General features: G+C 41.1%; 1 protein-coding gene across 1 annotated transcript in view; it reads right to left on the reverse strand.

Moving 5' to 3' along the window:
* Nucleotides 1–15,234: 15,234 nt before the first annotated feature.
* The window catches only part of LOC139418428 (ephrin-B1-like), a 75,190-nt gene continuing 68,232 nt past the window's right edge, over nucleotides 15,235–22,192 (reverse strand). The window contains exons 4-5 of the mRNA XM_071167838.1: nucleotides 18,988–19,125; nucleotides 15,235–16,263 (exon numbers count right to left, since the gene is read on the reverse strand). Coding sequence (XP_071023939.1) covers nucleotides 15,881–16,263; nucleotides 18,988–19,125 — 521 coding nt within the window. The 3' untranslated portion in view covers nucleotides 15,235–15,880. The remainder of the gene's footprint in view (nucleotides 16,264–18,987; nucleotides 19,126–22,192) is intronic.

A 22,192-nucleotide genomic window follows, 5' to 3' on the forward strand; every position in this document is an offset into this window, starting at 1 on the left:
TACAAAATGTAAGTTTACACTCTCCCAGGAATGTCATACATGAAGGATCATTAGCTTATACACTAACTTTCACACATCTAGATGACCGGGCAGGGTAGGTGTGGAGCAAGAGACAGCAGGAGTTCAAACTGTAGAACCCAGTTCCTACATTTGAATATAAAAATTGATATTATCCCAAAAAAACTATGTAACATTTTATATCTCAAACCCTCAGGATGACAAATTAGAGCAAGATTACTGAATATCAGTACATTATTTACCTTCAGAGGTGAATGTATCAAATCAGTTGCTGTGATAAGTGTGTTGTTGGTGTGCACTCTCCTCAAACAATAGCATGGACAGTTTTTCACTGTAATAGCTACTGTAAATTGGACAGTGCAGTTAGATTAACAAGAATTGAAGCTTTCTGCCCATATAAGACATGTCTATGTCCTGGAAAGTTTGCTGTTACTTACAACGTCATGCTAATCACATTAGTACAAGTTAGCTCAACCGTCCCGGTATAGGGACACCGATCCCGTAGTTAAGAGTGAGTGTATGCATGCAAGGTGTGGAGAATCAGAGCAGGTAGTCAGTCCAGTTCAAGTGTTCAGCAGTCTGATGGCTTATAGATAAACTGTCTCTGAGTCTTTTGGTATTAACATGCCTTCCTCAGGCACCATTTCGAGTAGATGTCCTGGATGGGTGGGAGCACGGTCCCAGTGATGTTCTGGGCCGTCTTTACCACCCGTTAAAGGGCCTTGCGGTCGGGGTCGAAGCAATTTATGTACCAGACTATGATTCAACAGGTCAGGACGCTCTCGATGGTGCATGAGTATTTGAAGAGGAGCCGTGGCGGCATGCTGAATTTCTTTAGCCGCCTTAGGATGTAGAGACACTGTTTCACCCTCTTGCCAAGAGTTGTGGTGTTGTTGGTCCATGACAAGTCCTCAGTGATGTGGACACAGAGGAACTTAAAACGTGTGACTCTCTCTAATGCTGTTCCGTTGATGTGGATAAGGGTTTGTTCCCTTCTCTGCTTCCTGAAGTCTGCAATCAACTCCTTTGTTTTGCTGATGTTGAAGGAGAAGTTGCTTGATAGGAAACAAATTGTTTCTCAAATATTATAGTATATCAAGTCCGTCTTTACTCCCTCCCTCAATGCCAAGCAAGACACATGAAAAAAATCTGATATGAATTCTCTATATTCCTTTTTAACAACAATATACTGTACACCTTGTTGTACAAAAAATACACTGTACTACTGATGGGGAACAGGTCATAAACACATGATGTATGCTTTTCACATTGCTATGTTCTTTGATCAGACCGTGACATTTTGTGTATGACTAATACAGCTATATTAAGAGTCAGAGGCCCCTTGCTCTGGCTCTGGGGTAGAGGCACCGTTGAATGGGCATCGGTCCAGGTCCTAAAGCCATGACTGTGCCTGATATTCAAATTACCAGTTCCCTCTGCTCTCTCTTAAGATTGTAGGATAGCATTGCTTGGCCTTAACCAAATCAACTAGCCCCCCTTGACAAAAAAGCACATGTACAAAATCCCTGACTAAATGATTCCAGTCTTACTGTAGAAAACATCCCAAAGGTAGATCCAAAATGTAAATAATAACATATTAAAGCCAGAGAATGGATTCTTTCTCTTCCTGCACAGAGACTTAAATTAGAAGCAATGATTCCAACCACAGGAAAATAAACCTCTGAAGAAGGATGGACAATTTCTGTGGTTTCCAGTCATTGTCCAACATACTGTACCCATGTTTCCACTTTACTACGTATTTCTAAATGCAAATGAAGGTGTCACAATAGACTAAATAGTTTACCTTTTCCATCTAGATCTTGTGTGATGCCCGTCAGATATGGGTAATGTTGCCTTTGTGGCAGTGAGTGGGACTGCTGAGGTTTTTAGTGTTTAGATGGTATTACAGTCTACTTTGCCCCTGCCTCTGCCCCTACCGCCCCACTGTCTGCACATGGCTCCTAGATTTAGGTCATGTCTCAGATGGAGGGGCTGCCGCTCTGCACTTTTCACATGACACAATTGATAGTGAGTGAACTGAACTGTACACTATGTACGAGGGTGAGTGGATTTTGGGAACAGTTATGCACTGCTCAGTCTATGAAGCGTAACAAGACCCCATCAAAGTATTTTTATGAGTTTGGCAATGTTTTCTTTCAAACTTTACAACAGATAAAATATTGAATGAGTTATTGACATAGCATATAAACAAATGTATATGCATTGCTTTTAAAAATGATGGGCATCTTTTATATCGGACCACTGCACTTAAATGTTACCCAATGTCTGACTAACAATGACAAAAATAATGCCGTAAGTAGGCCTACAGTGAAACATGGAGAATCATGTAATCATTGGAATCATGAGACTAGCAGTTTAAATAATTTATCAAGTGCAATTTGAGATCAAGGGACAGGGATTAGAGCACATGTTTGTCCGTGTTGTCCTCAAAATATATTGAATATGTATTTTTTGAATACATCTTTAATCCTGTACCGTGATAAAGTAATCTAATAGGCAAAACTATTCCATCACAATTAAATGTTTTATTTTATTGGAGTATTCAGTATGTTTGATTTCAGTATCGGGTGTGTTTTGGCTTGTATTGATATGCGGGAGGAATTCCAGGCATCCCGTAATTAAGGTAATAGTGTAAAACAAACCACAACCTGTCTTCGTCTCCACACTCATAAAAACAATCCTGTGGCTGTTCCAAACACGTATTTCAGCCAGCCTGTCATGTACCCAGTTATCAGATGGCCGGAGGAGGTACACGTAGCCAGCAAAGATTTGAAACTGGCAGAAAAATGTAATGCTCTCAGCCATGCACCTGAATACATGCCTGGTAATTTCCCAGGTTGTAGGAAAATGAGCTGCCCCTGCTTTACTTATTTAGCTGTTTAATCTGCACCCCAATATGAATCTTTAACATGAGCATATCCTGTGTTGGTTGGTCTTCAGCCTATACAGTGACAGTGTGTGTTAGGATCCGGTCCGGTGCATTGCCCTAAATGTGGATTGGTCTGTTGAGGCTGTTTCCAGGGGAAATGAGCTCATCCGGAGCAGTGGAGCCTCAGACTTGCCTCCAATTGGTTCTCACCTGTGATGTTACTGGAGACCCATTACTTGTCAGGAAATTACAGTAACTGCACTCATTACAACATCCTGTCCTGTGTATCTTGGATATCTGTGTATCACAAGTATCCAGCACATGAAATGTTTAAATTGCAATTGATGTATTCAGTTGCTGAAATGTTGGTTTAACTGACATAAAAGGGCAGTAATGCCAATACATAATTGTTTAGGAATCTCAAAGTACAATGTAATGGGGGTCAATGAGACTAATTTCCTAGTGGCATCACCATCAGTAAATTAAATGCATTTATTAAACCAGGAATGACTAATCATGACTGCATCTCTTTATTTAAAGACACCTCGGTTTGCTGTGTATGAGCGTGTTTTAAGATCACCCCTAGCATACAGATTGCTGAGTGATGTCAAGAGAGGGTGAAGGTCGAGAGTCGGCCCTTTTCATGTCACGGAAAGTGGTTTATTTTTCGTTCCAGTCGCAGCACAAACATTCATGATATGCATGCGAATTCACAGCGATGGGGAGATCAAACAGTCCGTCGTGAAGGAGAGAGGGGGAAACTACTTTTCCTCATGACAGTATGATGCACTGCAGAGTGTCTGCAACATAAACATGGCCCAGAAAAGTAATTTCACTCTGAATTTGAGCACCGGTCTGACAGCACAAGCCAGATAACCAGAATTTGTGGGCAGAGTGTTATCTCTGCAGGCAGTGTCAGGAAATTTACTGCTGAAAACGTTCAGCGGTAATCCATTTGTTGCTTACGGTCATTCCTAAAAGAGTGTTTCTCCCACCTCACTGACCATATCTCTGTCTCTCCACTTTGGCTTGATGCTCTCATCAAAGATGAAGAGAAATGTCATCTACACTATATATTACAGACATGATACAAAATCATGCATGCATGGCTTCCAAGGTGAACAGTATATGAAAGTAATAATGTTTAAATAATACTAATAATGTTTAGTTTTCATTATTAAAGCTCTAATGTTAAAATAAATAAAATAAAACATTATTTGTCACATGCGCCGAATACAACAAGTGTAGACCTTACAGTGAAATGCTTACTTAAGCCCTTAATCAACAGTGCAGTTCAAGAAGAGTTAAGATAATATGTACCAAATAAACTAAAGAAAAAATAATAAAAAGTAACACAATAACATAACAATAACGAGACTATATACATTGGGTACCGAGTTAGTGTTCAGGGGTACAGGTTAGAGGTGGACCGATTCATCGGAATGGCCGATTAATTAGGGCTGATTTCAAGTTTTCATAACATTCGGAAATCGGTGTTGGAGGCTGGCTGTTGTCGATGTGTTCCTGGTTCGAGCAATTTTTAGTTCTCCAATAATTGGTACCGACGTTGAAAAATCATAATCTGTCGAACTCTAGTACAGGTTAGAGGTAATTTGTACATGTAGGTAGGGGTGAAGTGACTATGCATCGATAATAAACAGTGAGTAGCAACAGTGTACAAAACAAATGGAGAGGGGTCAATGTAATAGTCCGGTGGTCATTTGATTAATTGTTTAATTGGGGGTAGAAGCTGTTAAGGAGCCTTTTTGGTCCTAGACTTGGCGCTCTGGTACCTCTTGCCATGCGGTAGCAGAGAAAACAGTCTATGACTTGGGTGACTGGAGTCTCTGACAATTGTATGGGCTTTCCTCTGACACCGCCTATTACATAGGTACTGGCAGAAGCAGGAAGCTTGGCCCCAGTGATGTACTGGGCAGTACGCACTACCCTCTGTAGCGCCTTACGGTCAGATGCTGAGCAGTTGCCATACCAGGCGGTGATGCAACCTTTTGAGGATCTGGGGACCCATGCCAAATCTTTTCAGTCTCCTGAAGGGGAAAAGGTTTTGTGCCCTCTTCATGACCGTCTTGGTATGTTTGGACCATGATAGATCGTTGGTGATGTGGACACCAAAGAACTTGAAACTTTCGACCCGCTCCAATACAGTCCTGTTGATGATAATGGGGGCCTGTTTGGCCCGCCTTTTCCTGTAGTCCACGATCAGCTCCTTTGTCTTGCTCACATTGAGAGAGAGGTTGTTGTCCTGGCACCACACTGCCAGTTTTCTGACCTGCTCCCTACAGGCTGTCTCATCATTGTCTGTGATTAGGCCTACCACTGTTGTGTCGTCAGCAAACTTAATGGTGGTGTTGGTGTCGTGTTTGGCAACACAGTCATGGGTGAACAGGGAGTACAGGAGGGGACTAAGTACACACCCCTGAGGGACCCCAGTGTTGAGGATCAGTGTGGTAGACGTGTTGTTGCCTACTCTTACCACCTGGGGGCGGCCCGTCAGGAACTCCAGGATCCAGTTGCAGAGGGAGGTGTTTATTCCCCGGGTCCTTAGCTTAGTGATGAGCACTATGGTGTTGACCGCTGAGCTGTAGTCAATGAACAGCATTCTCACATATGTGATTTTTTTTGTCCAGGTGGGAAAGGGAAGTGTGGAGTGCGATTGAGATTGCGTTATCTGTGGATCTGTTGTTGCGGTATGCGAATTGGAGTGGGTCTAGGGTATCCGGGAGGATGTTGTTGATGTGAACCATGACCAGCCTTTCAAAGCACTTCATGGCTACCGACGTGAGTGCTACGGGCGGTAATCATTTAGGCAGGTTACCTTCGCTTCCTTGGGCGCAGGGACTATGGTGGCCTGCTTGAAACATGTACACTACTGTTCAAAAGTCTAGGGTCACTTAGAAATGTCCTTGTTTTTGAAAGAAAAGCACATTTTTTGTCCATTAAAATAACATAAAATTGATCAGAAATAGAGTGTAGACATTGTTAATGTTGTAAATGATTATTGTAGCTGGAAACGGCAGATTTTTTATGGAATATCTACATAGGCATACAGAGGCCCATTATCAGAAACCATCACTCCTGTGTTCCAATGGCACGTTGTGTTAGCTAATCCAAGTTTATCGTTTTAAAAGGCTAATTGATTGTTTGAAAATCCTTTTGCAAACATGTTAGCACAGCTGCAAACTGTTGTTCAGATTAAAGAAGCAATAAAACTGTCCTTCTTTAGACTAGTTGAGTATCTGGAGCATCAGCATTTGTGGGTTCAATTACAGGCTAGGCCAGCATTCCGGAGTCGCCTCTTCACTGTTGAATATTGAGACTGGTGTTTTGTGGGTAATATTAAATGAAGCTGCCAGTTGAGGACTTGTGAGTTGTCTGTTACAGACTCATTCAGGGAGAGGTTGAAAATGTCAGTGAAGACACTTGCCAGTTGGTCTGAGAATTCTTTGAGTACACGTCCTGGTAATCAATCTGGCCCCACAGCTTTGTGAATATTGACCTGTTCAAAGGTCTCGCTCACACCAGGTAACGAGAGCGTTATCACACAGTCATGCAGAACAGCTGGTGCTCTCATGCATGCTTCAGCGGCAGGGTAGCCTAGTGGTTAGAGTGTTGGACTAGTAACCGGAAGGTTGCAAGTTCAAACCACCGAGCTGACAAGGTACAAATCTGTCGTTCTGCCCCTGAACAGGCAGTTAACCCACTGTTCCTAGGCCGTCATTGAAAATAAGAATTTGTTCTTAACTGACTTGCCTGGTTAAATAAAGATAAAATTAAAAAAGTGTTGCTTTCCTCGAAGCAAGCATAAAAGGCATTTAGCTAGTCTGGTAGGCTCGCATCACTGGGCAGCTCGCGTCTAGGTTTCCTTTTGTAGTCTGTAATAGAATTCATGCCCTGACGAGCATCAGAGCCCGTGTAGTAGGATTCAATCCTAATCTTGCATTGACGCTTTGCTTGTTTGATGGTAAATTTGAGGGCATAGAGGGATTTCTTATACGTGTCCGGATTAGTGTCCCGCTCCTTGAAAGCAGCAGCTCTAGACATTAGTTTGATGTGGATTTTGTCTGTAATCCATGGCTTCTGGTTGGGATATGTACGTACGGTTACTGTGGGGACGTCGTCGTCGATGCACTTATTGATGAAGCCGATGACTGAGGTGGTATACTCCTCTGGTACTTCCTGCTCCTGCTTGTAAGCAGGAATCAGGAGGATCGAATTATGGTCAGATTTGCCAAATGGAAGGCGAGGGACAGCTTGTATACATCTCTGTGTGTGGAGTAAAGGTGGTCTTGAGTTTTCTTTTCCTCTGGTTGCACATGTGACATGCTGGTAAATCTTTGGTAAAACTGATTTAAGTTTGCCTGCATTAAAGTCCCCGGCCACTAGGAGTGCCGCTTCTAGGTGAGCATTTTCTTGTTTGCTTATGGCCTTATAGAGTTGGTTGAGTGAGATCTTAGTGCCAGCCTCTGTCTGTGGTGGTAAATAGACAGCTACGAATAATGTACGTAGATGAGAACTCTCTTTGTAGATAGTGTGGTCTACTGCTTATCATAAGGTACTCTACCCACAGGCGAGCAATACCTTGAGACTTCTTTACTTTTTTAATATTAGACGTTGCGCACTAACTGTTATTGACAAAAAGACACACACCCCACCCCTGGTCGTAGCTTCTCTGTTCTGCAGATGCTTTGAAACTCCCTCGAGCTCTATATTGTCCATGTCGTCGTTCAGCCACAACTCGGTGAAACATAGGATATTACAGTTCCTAATGTCCCATTGGTAGGATAAACAAAAAAAATAAACATATTGCACAATTGATTACGGCCATGTAAAACGTTGGCCATCTTCTTCGGCACCATTTTATTTAAATAATCAATTATTTAAATAATCAAAATAATCAACTTCTACCATCTTCTTTATGTTAGATGGGTTGCTTACTGCTTAACGTTGCTTATTGATTGTGCCATATAAAGGTTTGTACTTTTTCCCCTACTATGTTCAGAATGGAATACCACGTTGGTCTTCCTGTGAATTAAAAAACAAACAAACATTTTAACAGTAAAATCAGACCTTGATCTCATGAATGCAAGATAATGCGTGGCCCTCCTGAGGGCGAACAGCCTTGGTTAGATTTTTATGAACACATAGATCTCTATATTATAACTCTCACATTTAAGTGATGGGTTGGGATAGGTGGAACCCTTTATCTAATGGGAAGTCTGCTGCCTTACTGGGTCACATGGCCCAGCACTGCTTTCTAGCTCTGCTGTTCTGTTCCAAGAGGAACAAATTAAAGTTGCAGGGAGGATAGGAAAGTTTCCAAAGTTAGCAGCGTTAGCATTCACTTTTCTCTTGAAGGCGGTGCATGTAATGATTTTTTCCCTCCAGACAGTTTTCTTTCACTCCATGAAGCAAATATGGAAAAGTTTATTTTTTTATATTCATGACAAGATATTTGCTGACAGTGGCACTTATGAAACTTTTTGAGAAGTCAAAGAAATATGTGCTGAATTTTCTTTCACAAACTGAGTGTCTGAAAGAGTTGAGGATGAAACATGTATTGGGGAGTGCCTGGAACATCTGTTTAAGAACCGATTCAATGCCTTATACAAACATTTAGCAAACCGTGTGAGAGACAGGCTACTTCCAATTAATACCACCAAATACATGTGTTTGACTGAAATTCTGTTTGAAGTGACGACACCTAAGAGCTTGCTGTGGTTGTGTTTGAGATTAAAATTACCAGCAATATCTAAATAAATTATCGCTTTGAAGAGTTGAATTTCTATAAATTCTGGAGGACTTCAGGGAGCTAATAGGGATCACTGCAACAACACATGATTTGTTCATTTGGATCAATCGCCAGTTTGGATGTCAAAAAGCCAGGATGTCGAACACCAGGATGACTCAGCAGCAGAGATATCCACAGTTAGAGCTCAACCTGCAAATACACATTTATTACAAGACCTCCTGCACTAACTCCAGCCATGAGAGCAACATTTGCTCATTAGATGTGTGCTGGGAGCTGAGGCTCGGAACAAATGGATAGCATCAACAAAAAAGTCAATGGAGAAGAAATGTACAGTCGTGGCCAAAAGTTTTGAGAATGACATAAATATTAATTATCACAAAGTCTGCTGCCTCAGTTTGTATGATAGCAATTTGCATATACTCCAGAATGTTATGAAGAGTGATCAGATGAATTGCAATTAATTGCAAAGTCCCTCTACCATGCAAATGAACTGAATCCCCCCAAAAAACATTTCCACAGCATTTGAGCCCTGCCACAAAAGGACCAGCTGACATCATGTCAGTGATTCTCTCGTTAACACAGGTGTGAGTGTTGACGAGGACAAGGCTGGAGATCACTCTGTCATGCTGATTGAGATTGAATAACAGACTGGTGCTTGGAATCATTGTTCTTCCAGTAAGATTGCACCTAAATCAACCATTTATCGGATCATCAAGAACTTCAAGGAGAGCGGTTCAATTGTTGTGAAGAAGGCTTCAGGGCGCCCAAGAAAGTCCAGCAAGCGCCTGGACCATCTCCTAAACTTGATTCAGCTGCGGGATCGGGGCACCACCAGTACAGAGCTTGCTCAGGAATGGCAGCAGGCAGGTGTGAGTGCATCTGCACGCACAGTGAAGCAAAGACTTTTGGAGGATGGCCTGGTGTCAAGAAGGACAGCAAAGAAGCCACTTCTCTCCAGGAAATACATCAGGGACAGATTGATATTCTGCAAAAGGTACAGGGATTGGACTGCTGAGGACTGGGGTAAAGTAATTTTCTCTGATGAATCCCCTTTCCGATTGTTTGGGGCATCCGGAAAAAAGCTTGTCTGGAGAAGACAAGGTGAGCGCTACCATCAGTCCTGTGTCATGCCAACAATAAAGCATCCTGATACCATTCATGTGTGGTGTTGCTTCTCAGCCAAGGGAGTGGGCTCACTCACAATTCTGCCAAAGAACACAGCCATGAATAAAGAATGGTACCAACACATCCTCTGAGAGCAACTTCTCCCAACCATCCAGGAACAGTTTGGTGACGAACAATGCCTTTTCCAGCATGATGGAGCACCTTGCCATAAGGCAAAAGTGATAACTAAGTGGCTCGGGGAACAAAACATAGATTTTTTGGGTCCATGACCAGGAAACTCCCCAGACCTTAATCCCATTGAGAACTTGTGGTCAATCCTCAAGAGGCGAGTGGACAAACAAAAACCCACAAATTCTGACAAACTCCAAGCATTGATTATGCAAGAATGGGCTGCCATCAGTCAAGATGTGGCCCAGAAGTTAATTTACAGCATGCCGGGGCGGATTGCAGAGGTCTTCTAAAAGAAGGGTCAACACTGCAAATATTGACTCTTTGCATCAACTTCATGTAATTGTCAATAAAAGTCTTTGACACTTATGAAATGCTTTTAATTATACTTCAGTATTCCATAGTAACATCTGACAAAAATATCTAAAGACACTGAAGCAGCAAACTTTGTGAAAATTAATATTTCTGTCATTCTCAAAACTTTTGGCCATGACTGTACACTAAAACACCCAGTTTTTTTTCTCTCTCTCTCTCTAAATCAAACTAGTTCCAAACTGTTCCAAACTGCCTCTGGAAGCAACATCAGCACAATAACTGTTTGTCGGGAGCTTCATAAAATGGGTTTCCATGGCCGAGCAGCCTAAGATCACCATGGTTGATCAAGGTTCGGGCTAGGCCCCTTCGTTCCAGTGAAGGGAAATCTTAATGCTACAGCAGACAATGACATTCTAGACGGTTCTGTACTCCTAACTTTGTGGCAACAGTTTGGAGGAAGACTCTTTCCTGTTTCAGAATGGCAATGCCCACGTGCATATAGCGAGGTCCACACAGAAATGGTTTGTCGAGATCGGTGTGGAAGAACTTGACTGGCCTGCACAGAGCCCTGACCTCAACCCCATCGAACACCTCTAGGATGAATTGGAACACCAACTGCGAGCCAGGCCTAATCACCCAACCTCAGTGCCTGACCTCATTAATGCTCTTGTGGCTGAATGGAAGCAAGTCCCCGCAGCAATGTTCCAACATCTAGTGAAAAGCTTTCCCAGAAGAGGCTGTTTATAGCAGCAAAGGGGGACCAACTCCATATTAATGTCCATGATTTTGGAATGAGATGTTCGACGAGCAGTGTCCACATACTTTTGGTCATGTAGTGTAGCTATACCACCACATATATTTTGTTCAGCTAAGAAATGTGGCAGTCAAGATATACACTCTGAATTGCTTTTCAATAAAACCCATATCAGTGCTGCCTTGAGTAAGACACATTCTACTGTGCATGGTTCAATGCACCATCTGCTTGCTATACATTTTGAAATAAAAGACACCAGATAAATTCCATAGGAAAAATTTATTTATCAATATGCAATATCAGGATTTCAAACTTGGCTCATGGAATTTCCATTCCATAGTAACTGGTTATGTTGAACATGGGTTGAAGCTGCGTGTGAATGAAAGGCGAAATATGAACGCGGAGCAGATACAAAACACACAAATGCACTGGGATTGCATACATGTACATTGAAAATAATACTGTATCATGAACAGAAATAGAACAATGACAATAATGACACAGAGCAGGGAAAGTGAGCAACCAGTCAAACTGAACAAGCCAGTACTGTTTAAACTGTGATGAGCAGGAAAACCAAAACACTGTATTACTACTCTAATAACATGGAGCTGTATAAGTTCATGTACTGTACTTCCACTATCATGTCGCTAATCACTGCTCGAATATTTTCCTTTGTGAGCGGCCTGGCCACCACAGCACAGCAGAGTCTGGCTGAACTTGGCTGTGTGGCGGCTGATAGCTGAAGAAATGTCTGGGGCTTGAGCTGCTTTATCATTAAAGAGAGCCAGAGATAATATTGTGATCATCTGCAAAGGTCAAGAGAGCATCTCCATTTCACCTTGAGGGCTGACAAAGGAGTGAGATCGAGCCATGTATGCTGGCATTATTTATTTCCTAAAGTCGCAAGCTCAGCAGAGCTCCAAGCACGCAGCTCCCCCTTGGACTCTCACAACTAGAGATGGAATGACTGTATTTAGGGAAACTTGCCCAGAATAATATACTTCCAAAGAGATGCCCGGAATAATGTTCTGTTCATCTGAATATTTTAAATCAGCATGGGTTTATTTATTTACCTATGGAGTATGTTATTATACTCAGATGAATCTTGATCAAGGCATTAGATATTTAACTGGTTGCTGACCCTCCCCTGTTTTACGTTCACTAACAGTTCCATTGATTTCAAGGGGTGACTGTCACAGAGAAAATTGATTACATGTATAGTAGAGTGTCTAGCCCTTCTCTAGGTTCTCAATCCAGCACCCACAAACAAACAATCTGGGACAGCTAGAATGAAACTAAGGGGGGGGGGGGGAATCTCTCATGCTGAATGTATATGGTGAACCATGATACGATGTTCTTCTCTCCTTGCAATGCCTGACACTTAAACACTGTCTCTAAGAGATGTGTCATCTATTATCGGTCTCTAAAAAAAAATCTGGATTTATATGAAATGTATTTCCAAAAAGACACCTATTTACAAAATTCTGCATACAAAAAAACCAAATATGTTCATAAATGGGGCTCTATTAAATGTAACTTTTAAATTGAATTTTTTTCACATATTTACATTATTTTAGGCCACTGAACAAACCAAACAATAATAAACAAGCAGTAAATGTATGTCACTTCTAGGACCACATGGTGTTTGTGGTAGTGTTAATTGAAGACCATACAGTGGTGTAGACATTATCCTTCCAACATTTTGACGATTATCATTGTATTCAACTATACCTTTACCCAATGACAAACCACACACAATAACCACACAATGTTTGTTCAATATCTGAAGAATTTGGATTCTGTTGGTCACCAGTTTGTCATTGACTTCATCTGAGTTTTTTTTTAAATCACTTATTGAGTTGTGCACTCGATAAAACTTAGTTACAGTATTGAACAAAATATGTTTAAAAAAATGTAATGCCAAATCATGATTACAGTCATTTTACATATGTTGTAAACAATGTATTTTTTCAATGTAGGTGTCAATGTACAAGACACTAGGAAGGCAATAGTACATTTTTTCTAGGTCCTTTTTAAGCCAAACAAATGTGAATGTATCAACATAAATCCAGACTGGGAAAAAATAAAATAAATGTTTTGTTATAAAAGAACAGGCAGTCTGCTATAGCCCTCAAAGCAAACAAATATGTCTGTGTACAGCACAGGAGGTTGGTGGCACCTTAAGAATCTGAAACAATGCCAACAAACTGGTCGCACATGTCCTGCTCTTGCTGCTATACTTCTTAATAACTTTAAACAATGTCAATGTTATCAGCATTAAAAATATGCCAGAATAACCTCTACTGTAAATACAGGACAGTGTCTATCTTCTTTCACAATAAACACAGACAACTAAACAACGGGACAAACTTCAGAACATGGGGATAAGATATTGACACAGAAAATACTGTACGTGTAATGATTTGTGTTGAAAACTATTTGGTACCAGTGTAATCTTCCCTGGTCTTTGAGGTTGCCATGTGATAGGAATTGTAAGTCATTAGTTGTCCTCCTGAAGACACCAGAGATGTTTAAGCGCCACCCCGTTGCGGTGGTAATAACTCTTTAGGAATTAAAAAAGCCTTTTCATGAGCAGGAATAGTTTAAGATAAAAATGTTCTGTATTGCAATTACGTTTGTACAACAATTTGTAATGTAGAATCATTATTTACTTTAAGTGTCTACTCTGTGCCTCATCTGCGCTAAGTGATTTTGAAAGGTTTGGTTTTCCCACCATCGCACAGCTGAGGAGAATAGGGACTGGAGCTGGTTGCCAAACTCTTTCTATTATCATTTATTCTCCTGAAACTCGCTTTTATTGAGATGCACAACACACATGATTGACATTACCTGCACCCACTTCTCATTCTGAGCACATGACTGATCCAGGCACCATGTCTACAGTATGTGACTATGAATGAATTCAGACCCAAAAGAGAATGTGGAAAACAATAAAAGCATCCTTAGCAACATCCCTATCCATTCCATTGTCTCCGGGTGCAGAACTAACACTACAAATGTCATACCATTCGGTGAACACCACTCATTCCCTCCAAAGCCATCCAATTCTTCTGAGAGCACGACCTTTAGGGGGGAGTGAAAGGTTTGATAACATCTTAATTGTGCCCACACTTTTTCTGCTCATGCAAATCAGATCTTGTTATTATTTTTCACTGAAGGGAAAACTCAGGCCTAATTTAAGAGTAGCAAAACCCCTTGAGGCTTCAGATACAGAAGTGACTTGTCAATTTGAAACAACATTTGTTTTATTTTATTTCAGTCATGATGGCCTCTCACCATGATTGAGTATGAGCTATTTGTTTTTTATTCATTTATATCCAGGGTGAGTCAACTTCGTTGCTCGTTTTTTCCCGCCACAGTTGCATAACTGACTTTGCCTGTTCAGACAAGCTTAGAGAAGTAGAAGAGGATACACTTATTTCACACAAGTATGTCACCTAGATGTGTGTTTTTTTTATACAGTACCAGTAAAAAGTCTGGACACAACTACTCATTCAAGGGTTTTTCATATTTTAAAAAAATGTTCTATATTGTAGAATAATAGTAAAGACATCAAAACTATGAAATAACACATATGGAATCATGTAGTAACCAACAAGACAATGACCTAAAACACCTCCAGGCTGTGTAAGGGCCATTTGACCAAGAAGGAGAGTGATGGAGTGCTGTATTAGATTACCTGTCCTGCACAACCACCCAACCTCAACCCAAGTGAGATGGTTTGGGATGAGTTGGACGGCAGAGTGAAGGAAAAGCAGCCAACAAGTGCTCAGCATATGTGGGAACTCCTTCAAGACTGTTGGAAAAGCATTCCAGGTGTAGCTGGTTGAGAGAATGCCAAGAGTGTGCAAAACTGTCATCAAAGCAAAGCGTGGCTACTTTGAAGAAAATATATTTTTATTTGTTTAATACTTTCTTGGTTACTACATGATTCCATATGTGTTATTTCATAGTTTTGATGTCTTCACTATTATCCTACAATGTTGTAAATAGTAAAAAATTAAGAAAAACCCTGGGATGCGTAGGTGTGTCCAAACTTTTGACTGGTACTGTGTGTGTGTGTGTGTGTGTGTGTGTGTGTATGTGTATATGTGTATATGTGTATATGTGTATATATATATATATATATATATATATATATATATATATATATATATACACTGTAAATATATATATATAAGAGAAAGAGTGGCAAAATATCACTAAAGGACACATGAAAAATATTAATATTTACCATAATATTGTATGTATTAACTAGATATACAGTATAAAATAAACAACGTTGAAGGAGCAGACATTGGTGAAGAGGGAGCTACTGTAGGTGACTGATAAAAAAGAATAGTGCAGGTAAAACATATTAAAGGGAAGTGTGTTATGCTATATCATCACACTGTGCCTTTTTCTGTCTCTGAGCAAACCATGAAGGCTTCATTACAGGAATGGAGCCCATGAGTGACAGCCCTATCGCGGGTCCTTTGTTTGTGTAGTATACCCTGTTTGCAACTTGTCTCCATTGTCAGAGCAAAGGCTTTTCTACTCCATAGGCTTGACCATCTTACAGTCCTCTCAGACACACAGAATAGAAAAACTTGGGTGAATTCAATTTCTAGCAAGAAGCAGGAAGAGAAGACGACACAAACCCTCCAAAACCTGCCCTTTGGCCTATCTGGAAACAAACAATTATTCAACTACCGTGTCCATGACGACCTGTTTTTTATTTCTGTTCTTGTGATGCTATTTTGAACATCAGATGGACAAGGTAGTAAAAGGTAGGCCAGAATTCTCCCCTACAAGCAAACATCCTAAAGATAGTCTTTGCTCAGACCTTGTAGTAGATGTTGGCTGGGCTCTGCGGGGGCATCTCCTGGACTATATAAACCGGATGGCCGTAGTCCCCGCTCACCTTCTCGTAATGGGGGCAGTAGTTGTTTTCTGTAGTCCGTAGAGGGATGATGATGTCACTGGGTTCTGAGCCAGCGTTCCCAGAGCACTTGGGGCTGGCCAGCGTGCTGAGTGACAGAGCGGTGGTCCGCTGCTGGGTGTGCTTGCGGTTCCTCTTCCTCAGCTTGATCAGCAGGACAATGAGGATGATGATGATCAGCAGGAAGATGACGCATCCCGCCCCGATGGCAGCAAACAGCGCTGGCTTGGAGGCAAAAATACCCTCTGCTGAGTTGGACTTGTTGTCCTGGTTCATGGTGTCTGTGGATGGAAAAATAAAGGAATCAGTTAGCAGCAGGGAATGAACAAGTGGTGGTCTGCTTGGCAGCCAAGTCAGACAAAGCTGTACTGTTGCTGATCAGGATAGAGGTGGAACCCTGCAAGGGTGCAAATGGGTTCTCAATGAGAAAAAGGCTTCTTCCATTATTTCTCTGAATTGACTGAGTAGCTAGGGGCTTCCTGACTGTGTGGCCTTTGTGAGAGTGTGGGGGTGTCCGTTTTCCACAGATGATAGCTCATTTCTTCTTGGCATGCATCCTGAGAGTGAGTGGAGGATTAAACTGTGTATGTTTAGCCATATGTTATAACTCCACATGAGGGGGTAAAGGAAGAGAAACTGTTTAAACGTATATAACCGGCTGCGAGGGAAAAGAAAACAACACCAGTCCCTCTATTAGACACAGAGGATGAGGATTGAGTCCAATTAGAGTGGCATGCCTATTTCCTGTGTGGTCCTGAAGCCTCCCTCCCTCCCTATCCCTTCCTCCCTTCACTATGTATACTTCACTGCATCCCAGCGCTGCCTGCCTGGGAGCACAGCTTCCGCCGCTGTCTGCCTGCCTGCCCAACGCTGCTGCTGCACTGTCAAATCAGAGGCTGCTAGCTGCATTTACACTGGGGGTAGAGGAATGGATTCCACAGTGATCCCAAACATAACCAAATCACCACTAGAATTATTCCCAGCTCTTATTATTTTCTTTCATTTTGCAGGGTAAGACGGCCCTGATGAAAGGGGAAGAAAATCCCATTTCAAAGTTGACAGATGGAAAACAGTCGACTATTGATCTTACACGAGACCATAGAGCCAAATGTGTGTTGAAGGCAATGGAGCTGATCAGTGTCTGTCAGTCCCCACTGCTTTTATTTTCCAGCATGTCGAGTGAACAGAAGACTAGTTTGTGAACAAAAGACTAGTTCGTTCTCGCTCATATTAATGAAGTCAAGACCACCTGCCGGTTAATGAGCATGAGGACGTTATCGTGACATGGAACATTAGCTTTCCTCAAGATCGTCTGAACGATTCTAAGACACTAGAATTATTCAAATGACTTCTGGGTGAACTAATTTTCACATTTGCACCTAACTGTAGACCCATGCCAACACTTCAGAATGTTCTGAATAATTTATAGAAATCTATTCTGGCCATCTCTCTACCCAGTTTAATTTAGATGCTGAGCATGAATGACTGTGAGTGTTATTATAATGTGCTTTCCTCACACTCTGCTGAGACCTTTTCTGCTTCCAAAGACCTTAATGGCTCAGGAAAAAAATGTGCATACAAATTAAAACGAGGTATTACCTCTTTGTATTACAGAGGCAAAACAACATTTGATCTTTCCACTGAATGAATGATAGGCAGAAGGAAGCAGCTTGATAAAAGCCTTTTTCTGCCATAATAAGCAGATACAGATAGTACCTGTGCTCCTCTGTCAAAGCTTCAACACCACAAAGGCAAAGCATTGTACCGGATATCTCAGTATATTTTCACTTTAGTGCAGAGGGATAAACCTCCCAACAGTATCTCTGACTGTTTAAATGCTGAAGTATTTGTAAATTGAAACGTATCATTTTGCTCCTGCTGGCAGCTCTGACAATAATCCCATGCATTTATTTTGTCTGTTGTCCTGATTGGCTTTGGATCAGTTGTGCCCATTTAGCCGCCGTTCAGCATTCAGCTGTGCAGACAGGCATGATAAACTGTGCACCTTTAATACATTCCTCTTCACCTGTGGTATGAGAGAAGTCAGACGCAAAAGGTTGTTAGGCGGAGCTCTCATGTGCAGGTAAAGGAATAGGACAGAAACAAAAGTTCAAAGTAACACACCAAGAAAGATGACTGTCAAACCTTCACATTGAAAGAAAACCCCACTGTGGGAGACTTGGCAGCTCTCCAGGATGAGAGGGAAGGCCATTTTGTTTGTCCTGCAGCAGAGCCAGAACTCTAGGGCCCAAATGACTTTCTAAACCTATGTAAACTTTTGCATTTTCTGTCTCCCTGTGAAAAAATACCATTCTGGTGACTGAAACCCAAGCAAAACAAACACAAATTGCTATATCTAATGTGCAGAAACCCTGCTGATGGATTTAATAGTCTCTGATAATTTTATAATCTGCGGCTAGATCTCAGCCGAGCAGATATGGTTTTAATTTTTCATTACCACACTTGAACACTGTGTCTATCTATCCACATTACTACTCAGCATAATTAAAAAAGTAGATTAGTGTAGCTTTCTCAAACCAAAATGGAAAAAAATATAATACTTTTGTGCCTGTCTTTGTGCATGCATGCGAAACAGAGGATGCTGGTGGGTGGAGCTATAGCAGGACAGGCTTATTGTAATAGCTTGAATGGAATAAATGGAGCGGAGTCACACATGTGGTTCCCATACGTTTGATGTGTTTGTTAGTGTGCCCTTATTAGTTTCCAGTCTTTACAATGAGCCAATCCTCCTATAGCTCCTCCCACCAGCCTCCCCTGGACTGAGAGAATATGTGTGTGGCAGACGTGGGGAAGCATTGTACTTAGAAAATGCAGTTACAAATGGTTTCACAATGTGGGATACAGTATTGGAAGTAAAACCATGACCTTTTGGCATTGAAGGTTACAGTCCAATCCACTGATAATGAGGACTAGAACACAAAACAGGGAAACAGGGCTCATACTGAGACAAATATTCCTCTTCCCACAAGTTTGAGCATCCTCACCTTTGTTGCCTGGCTCCACAGCCCCACCACTGCCCCCCTTTTTCTTATATGGGCTGGTGGTTGTCTCCTTCACAGTGTTGTCCTGGTCTTGGCTTGGCTTGTCTGTTATAACTGGGTCCGGTACAACTGTGTTTGGGTCTGCAATTTAGATGAAGAAAGTCAACAAAGTTAGATTCTAATGTGAATATTGTAAATTCTGTTGCTCTTTTTTATAATTTTCCATTAAAGATTTGAAGATGGAGTTTGGAATGGGAGCCATATTTATCAGTTCCTTTGAACTCAATTTCTTCAAAGTAGTCGATGGCACACTTTTCAATTTAAAAACGGACAAGTCATGATGTCATATTTTGAGACATGCATGACAGTATCTGCTATACCTTGCCAAATTAAGCTTTAAGAAATTATGTAACTTGTCTCCTGACAAAAATGCATTTGTTACTTTTTTCATGGTTCCCCTGAGTCTCATCAACGCCATGCAGAAGTCTACGGGGATACACTGGCATTAAGGGAGATTTCATTGACTGGAATATTATTGAATATTATTATATTATATTAAGTTTACTGCCCCTCCTTCCAAGAGAACTTAGAGATCTTGGAATTATTTTACTGTAATAGTTTATAGAAAATATTATAAATGTCCAATTGTTCTATTTTTAGAATTGCATTTTAAGAGCCCTAATGGAGGTGTTTTCTCTTTGGTTATTAACACAGTATTTATAAAGGCATAGCTACATATTCATTAATTTAAACCAGTTCATTTTGCTGCTACAGTGTGCTATGTATAACCTAAACTGCACCCTCAGTTTGTCTGTTTGATTACAGTTAAGAGAACTATTGTTCCTGACGCTTTGGTGGTGTGCTGTCTGCTACTGCTGAGTGCTAGTTTCTAATGTGCAACACAACAAACGGATATGTCAACAACCACTAAAGAATCTCCATCCCAAAGACAATATCACACATTTTAACATGACAGCTTGTTTTATAAAGACATTACACACCCCATACTAATATAAATGTGCCCAATTCATCTGAGTTTCAAACATCGACAGGCCTGGCTCTTTCTCATTATACTAACATTTTGAAAGCTTTGTCTGCAGATAAGAGAGAGTCCATCAAAGCCATCAGCCTCCCTTTAAACTACCCAGCATACGGTGCCATACAATCTCATTTCATGGGTGAATAGTCATCTTATAATTGCATAAAATTCAATGTTCATATACAAATCAATAAATTAAATCTCATAGTGTGCAGTAATACAAGAGTGACTCAGTATGAGGAAGTGTATCAGCAGATTAACAGTCTACTATATATCCAGATATTGGTCATATGATCGTCTCCAATCATTGCCATTTATGTTAACAAAGGCATTTTGTTAGAGATAAAGTTCTCTCCATGAAAAATATAGGAATTACTTTTTTTTCTCTTTTTTTTACAAAAGGGTTTATAGCTTACTGTATGTATCCTCTTCTGATAATATTACATTTGTTCATGTTGCTTTGTGTGTTGTTAACAATCATACTTTAGTGACCGTTGCCCTGGATGAGTCAGTGTAATAAAAGCAAAGAGACGATACTGTTTCTTCCTTCCTTTATTGTATGTAAACCGTTTCTCTGTGTCTACAATATTTGTGGCAACAGAGTTGCTATGACTCAGTGGCTGAAAATAGGACCCAATCCTTCAGCAAACACGCAGATGAATGTACTATGACCTAGGATCGGTAACGTCATTGCTCCAAATCCTAAAGAAATAAACCGTTGCATTCCAATCGTAACTACCTGCACAAGACAGCACAGTTAATGACATCTATAATCTTTTTACTGTTTCCTAGCTTCTAACATAATGGGCATCTTGTGCATTAAACACAGATTTACGCAAACAAGTCTTGAGAAAGACAAAAGGAATGTCAAGCCAACTATGATAATTATTATCTAAGGTCAGCTATACAAATAATCCCTATCTGTAGAATAAGAGTCTTATCGGCAGACCCTCCCTTTGTGGTTTGTTTGTTTTGGATGTGTGGACGCTGACTAGGGCAGTGATTAAGACTGACCCTGCCACTCCTAGCATGACGGCAGGCCAAGCAAAGGTCTCTTTAGAGACCTAGCTACACTCTTCGAAAGAACCTAAAAGGGTTCTTCGGCTGTCCCCATAGCAGAACCCTTTTAAAGAACCCTTTCCAAGTTTAACTATTTTGGGTTCCATGAAGAACCCTTTCCACAGAGGGTTCTACATGGAGCCAAAAAGGGTTCTCCTATGGGGACAGCCCTTTTGGAGCCCTGTGTAGATGAGTGGGCCAATATATCAGTGAGGATTTAAGGAGAGGGAGAGTGCATGTGCTGACTGATGCATATATATGGAGAACCTGGGTTTTTCCAGGGGTCTCATCTGTTCCACATGGCTGATGGTGCGTGTGGTAAACGTCTTTATTCCTTCATCACATTGATTTGTGTTGAATTGGTTTGTGTTGGCCTCGTAATCCACTGTCAGAATGATTATGTATTGAGACAAATGCGTATACATGTTGCACAGTGTTATTTCTAAAAGCTAGTGGGGACATGCCATGGCAGATTAGACAGCCCACACCACACCAGTGTAGAATGCCTGGAAACTCTTGCCCCACTTATCTCAATACATTGACATTATGTTAAGGCTGCTGCCTCATTTGGAAAACAATGTTAACACTTATTTGAGTTTGTGACACTGCGAGAGACAAAGTTCAAATTTAAGAGTGACAGTGTGTGAGAAACCTGGGCTCTTCAGGCAAAGCAATCTCATTCATGTTAGACCAACAGACAGGTAGGATAGGACAACAGGTAGGACAACAGGTAGTCCATAACATGCTCTATGGAATGTCCTCTATGTTTTCCACAGCTTTAATTTGTCATTGTGTGAGTGAGTTATTTTGGTATGTGTGAGAAAGTGTTTCAGTGTGTCCATCTGTATTTGCACAATAGCTTTTCTTTGTTTCATCTTTCCCTTCTCAAAAAAGAAAAGTAAAGAATGGAGTGAAATGTGATGTCTGAGGCCCTTATTTTATGAGCGATGAAGTCACTGGGCGACTCTCCACACACTGTGAGCAGCGGAGTATCCCACTGTAAAAACCCACGCCCGGGGTGTCTGGCTTTATGAACAATAGCTCATGAAACGCTCCTCTTGCACTGCAGTCATGACAGTCCCCATACAAAGCTTTCATTATCACTCATCC

This window comes from Oncorhynchus clarkii, chromosome 10 (assembly GCF_045791955.1).
Source record: "Oncorhynchus clarkii lewisi isolate Uvic-CL-2024 chromosome 10, UVic_Ocla_1.0, whole genome shotgun sequence".
NCBI classification, from domain to species: domain Eukaryota; kingdom Metazoa; phylum Chordata; class Actinopteri; order Salmoniformes; family Salmonidae; genus Oncorhynchus; species Oncorhynchus clarkii.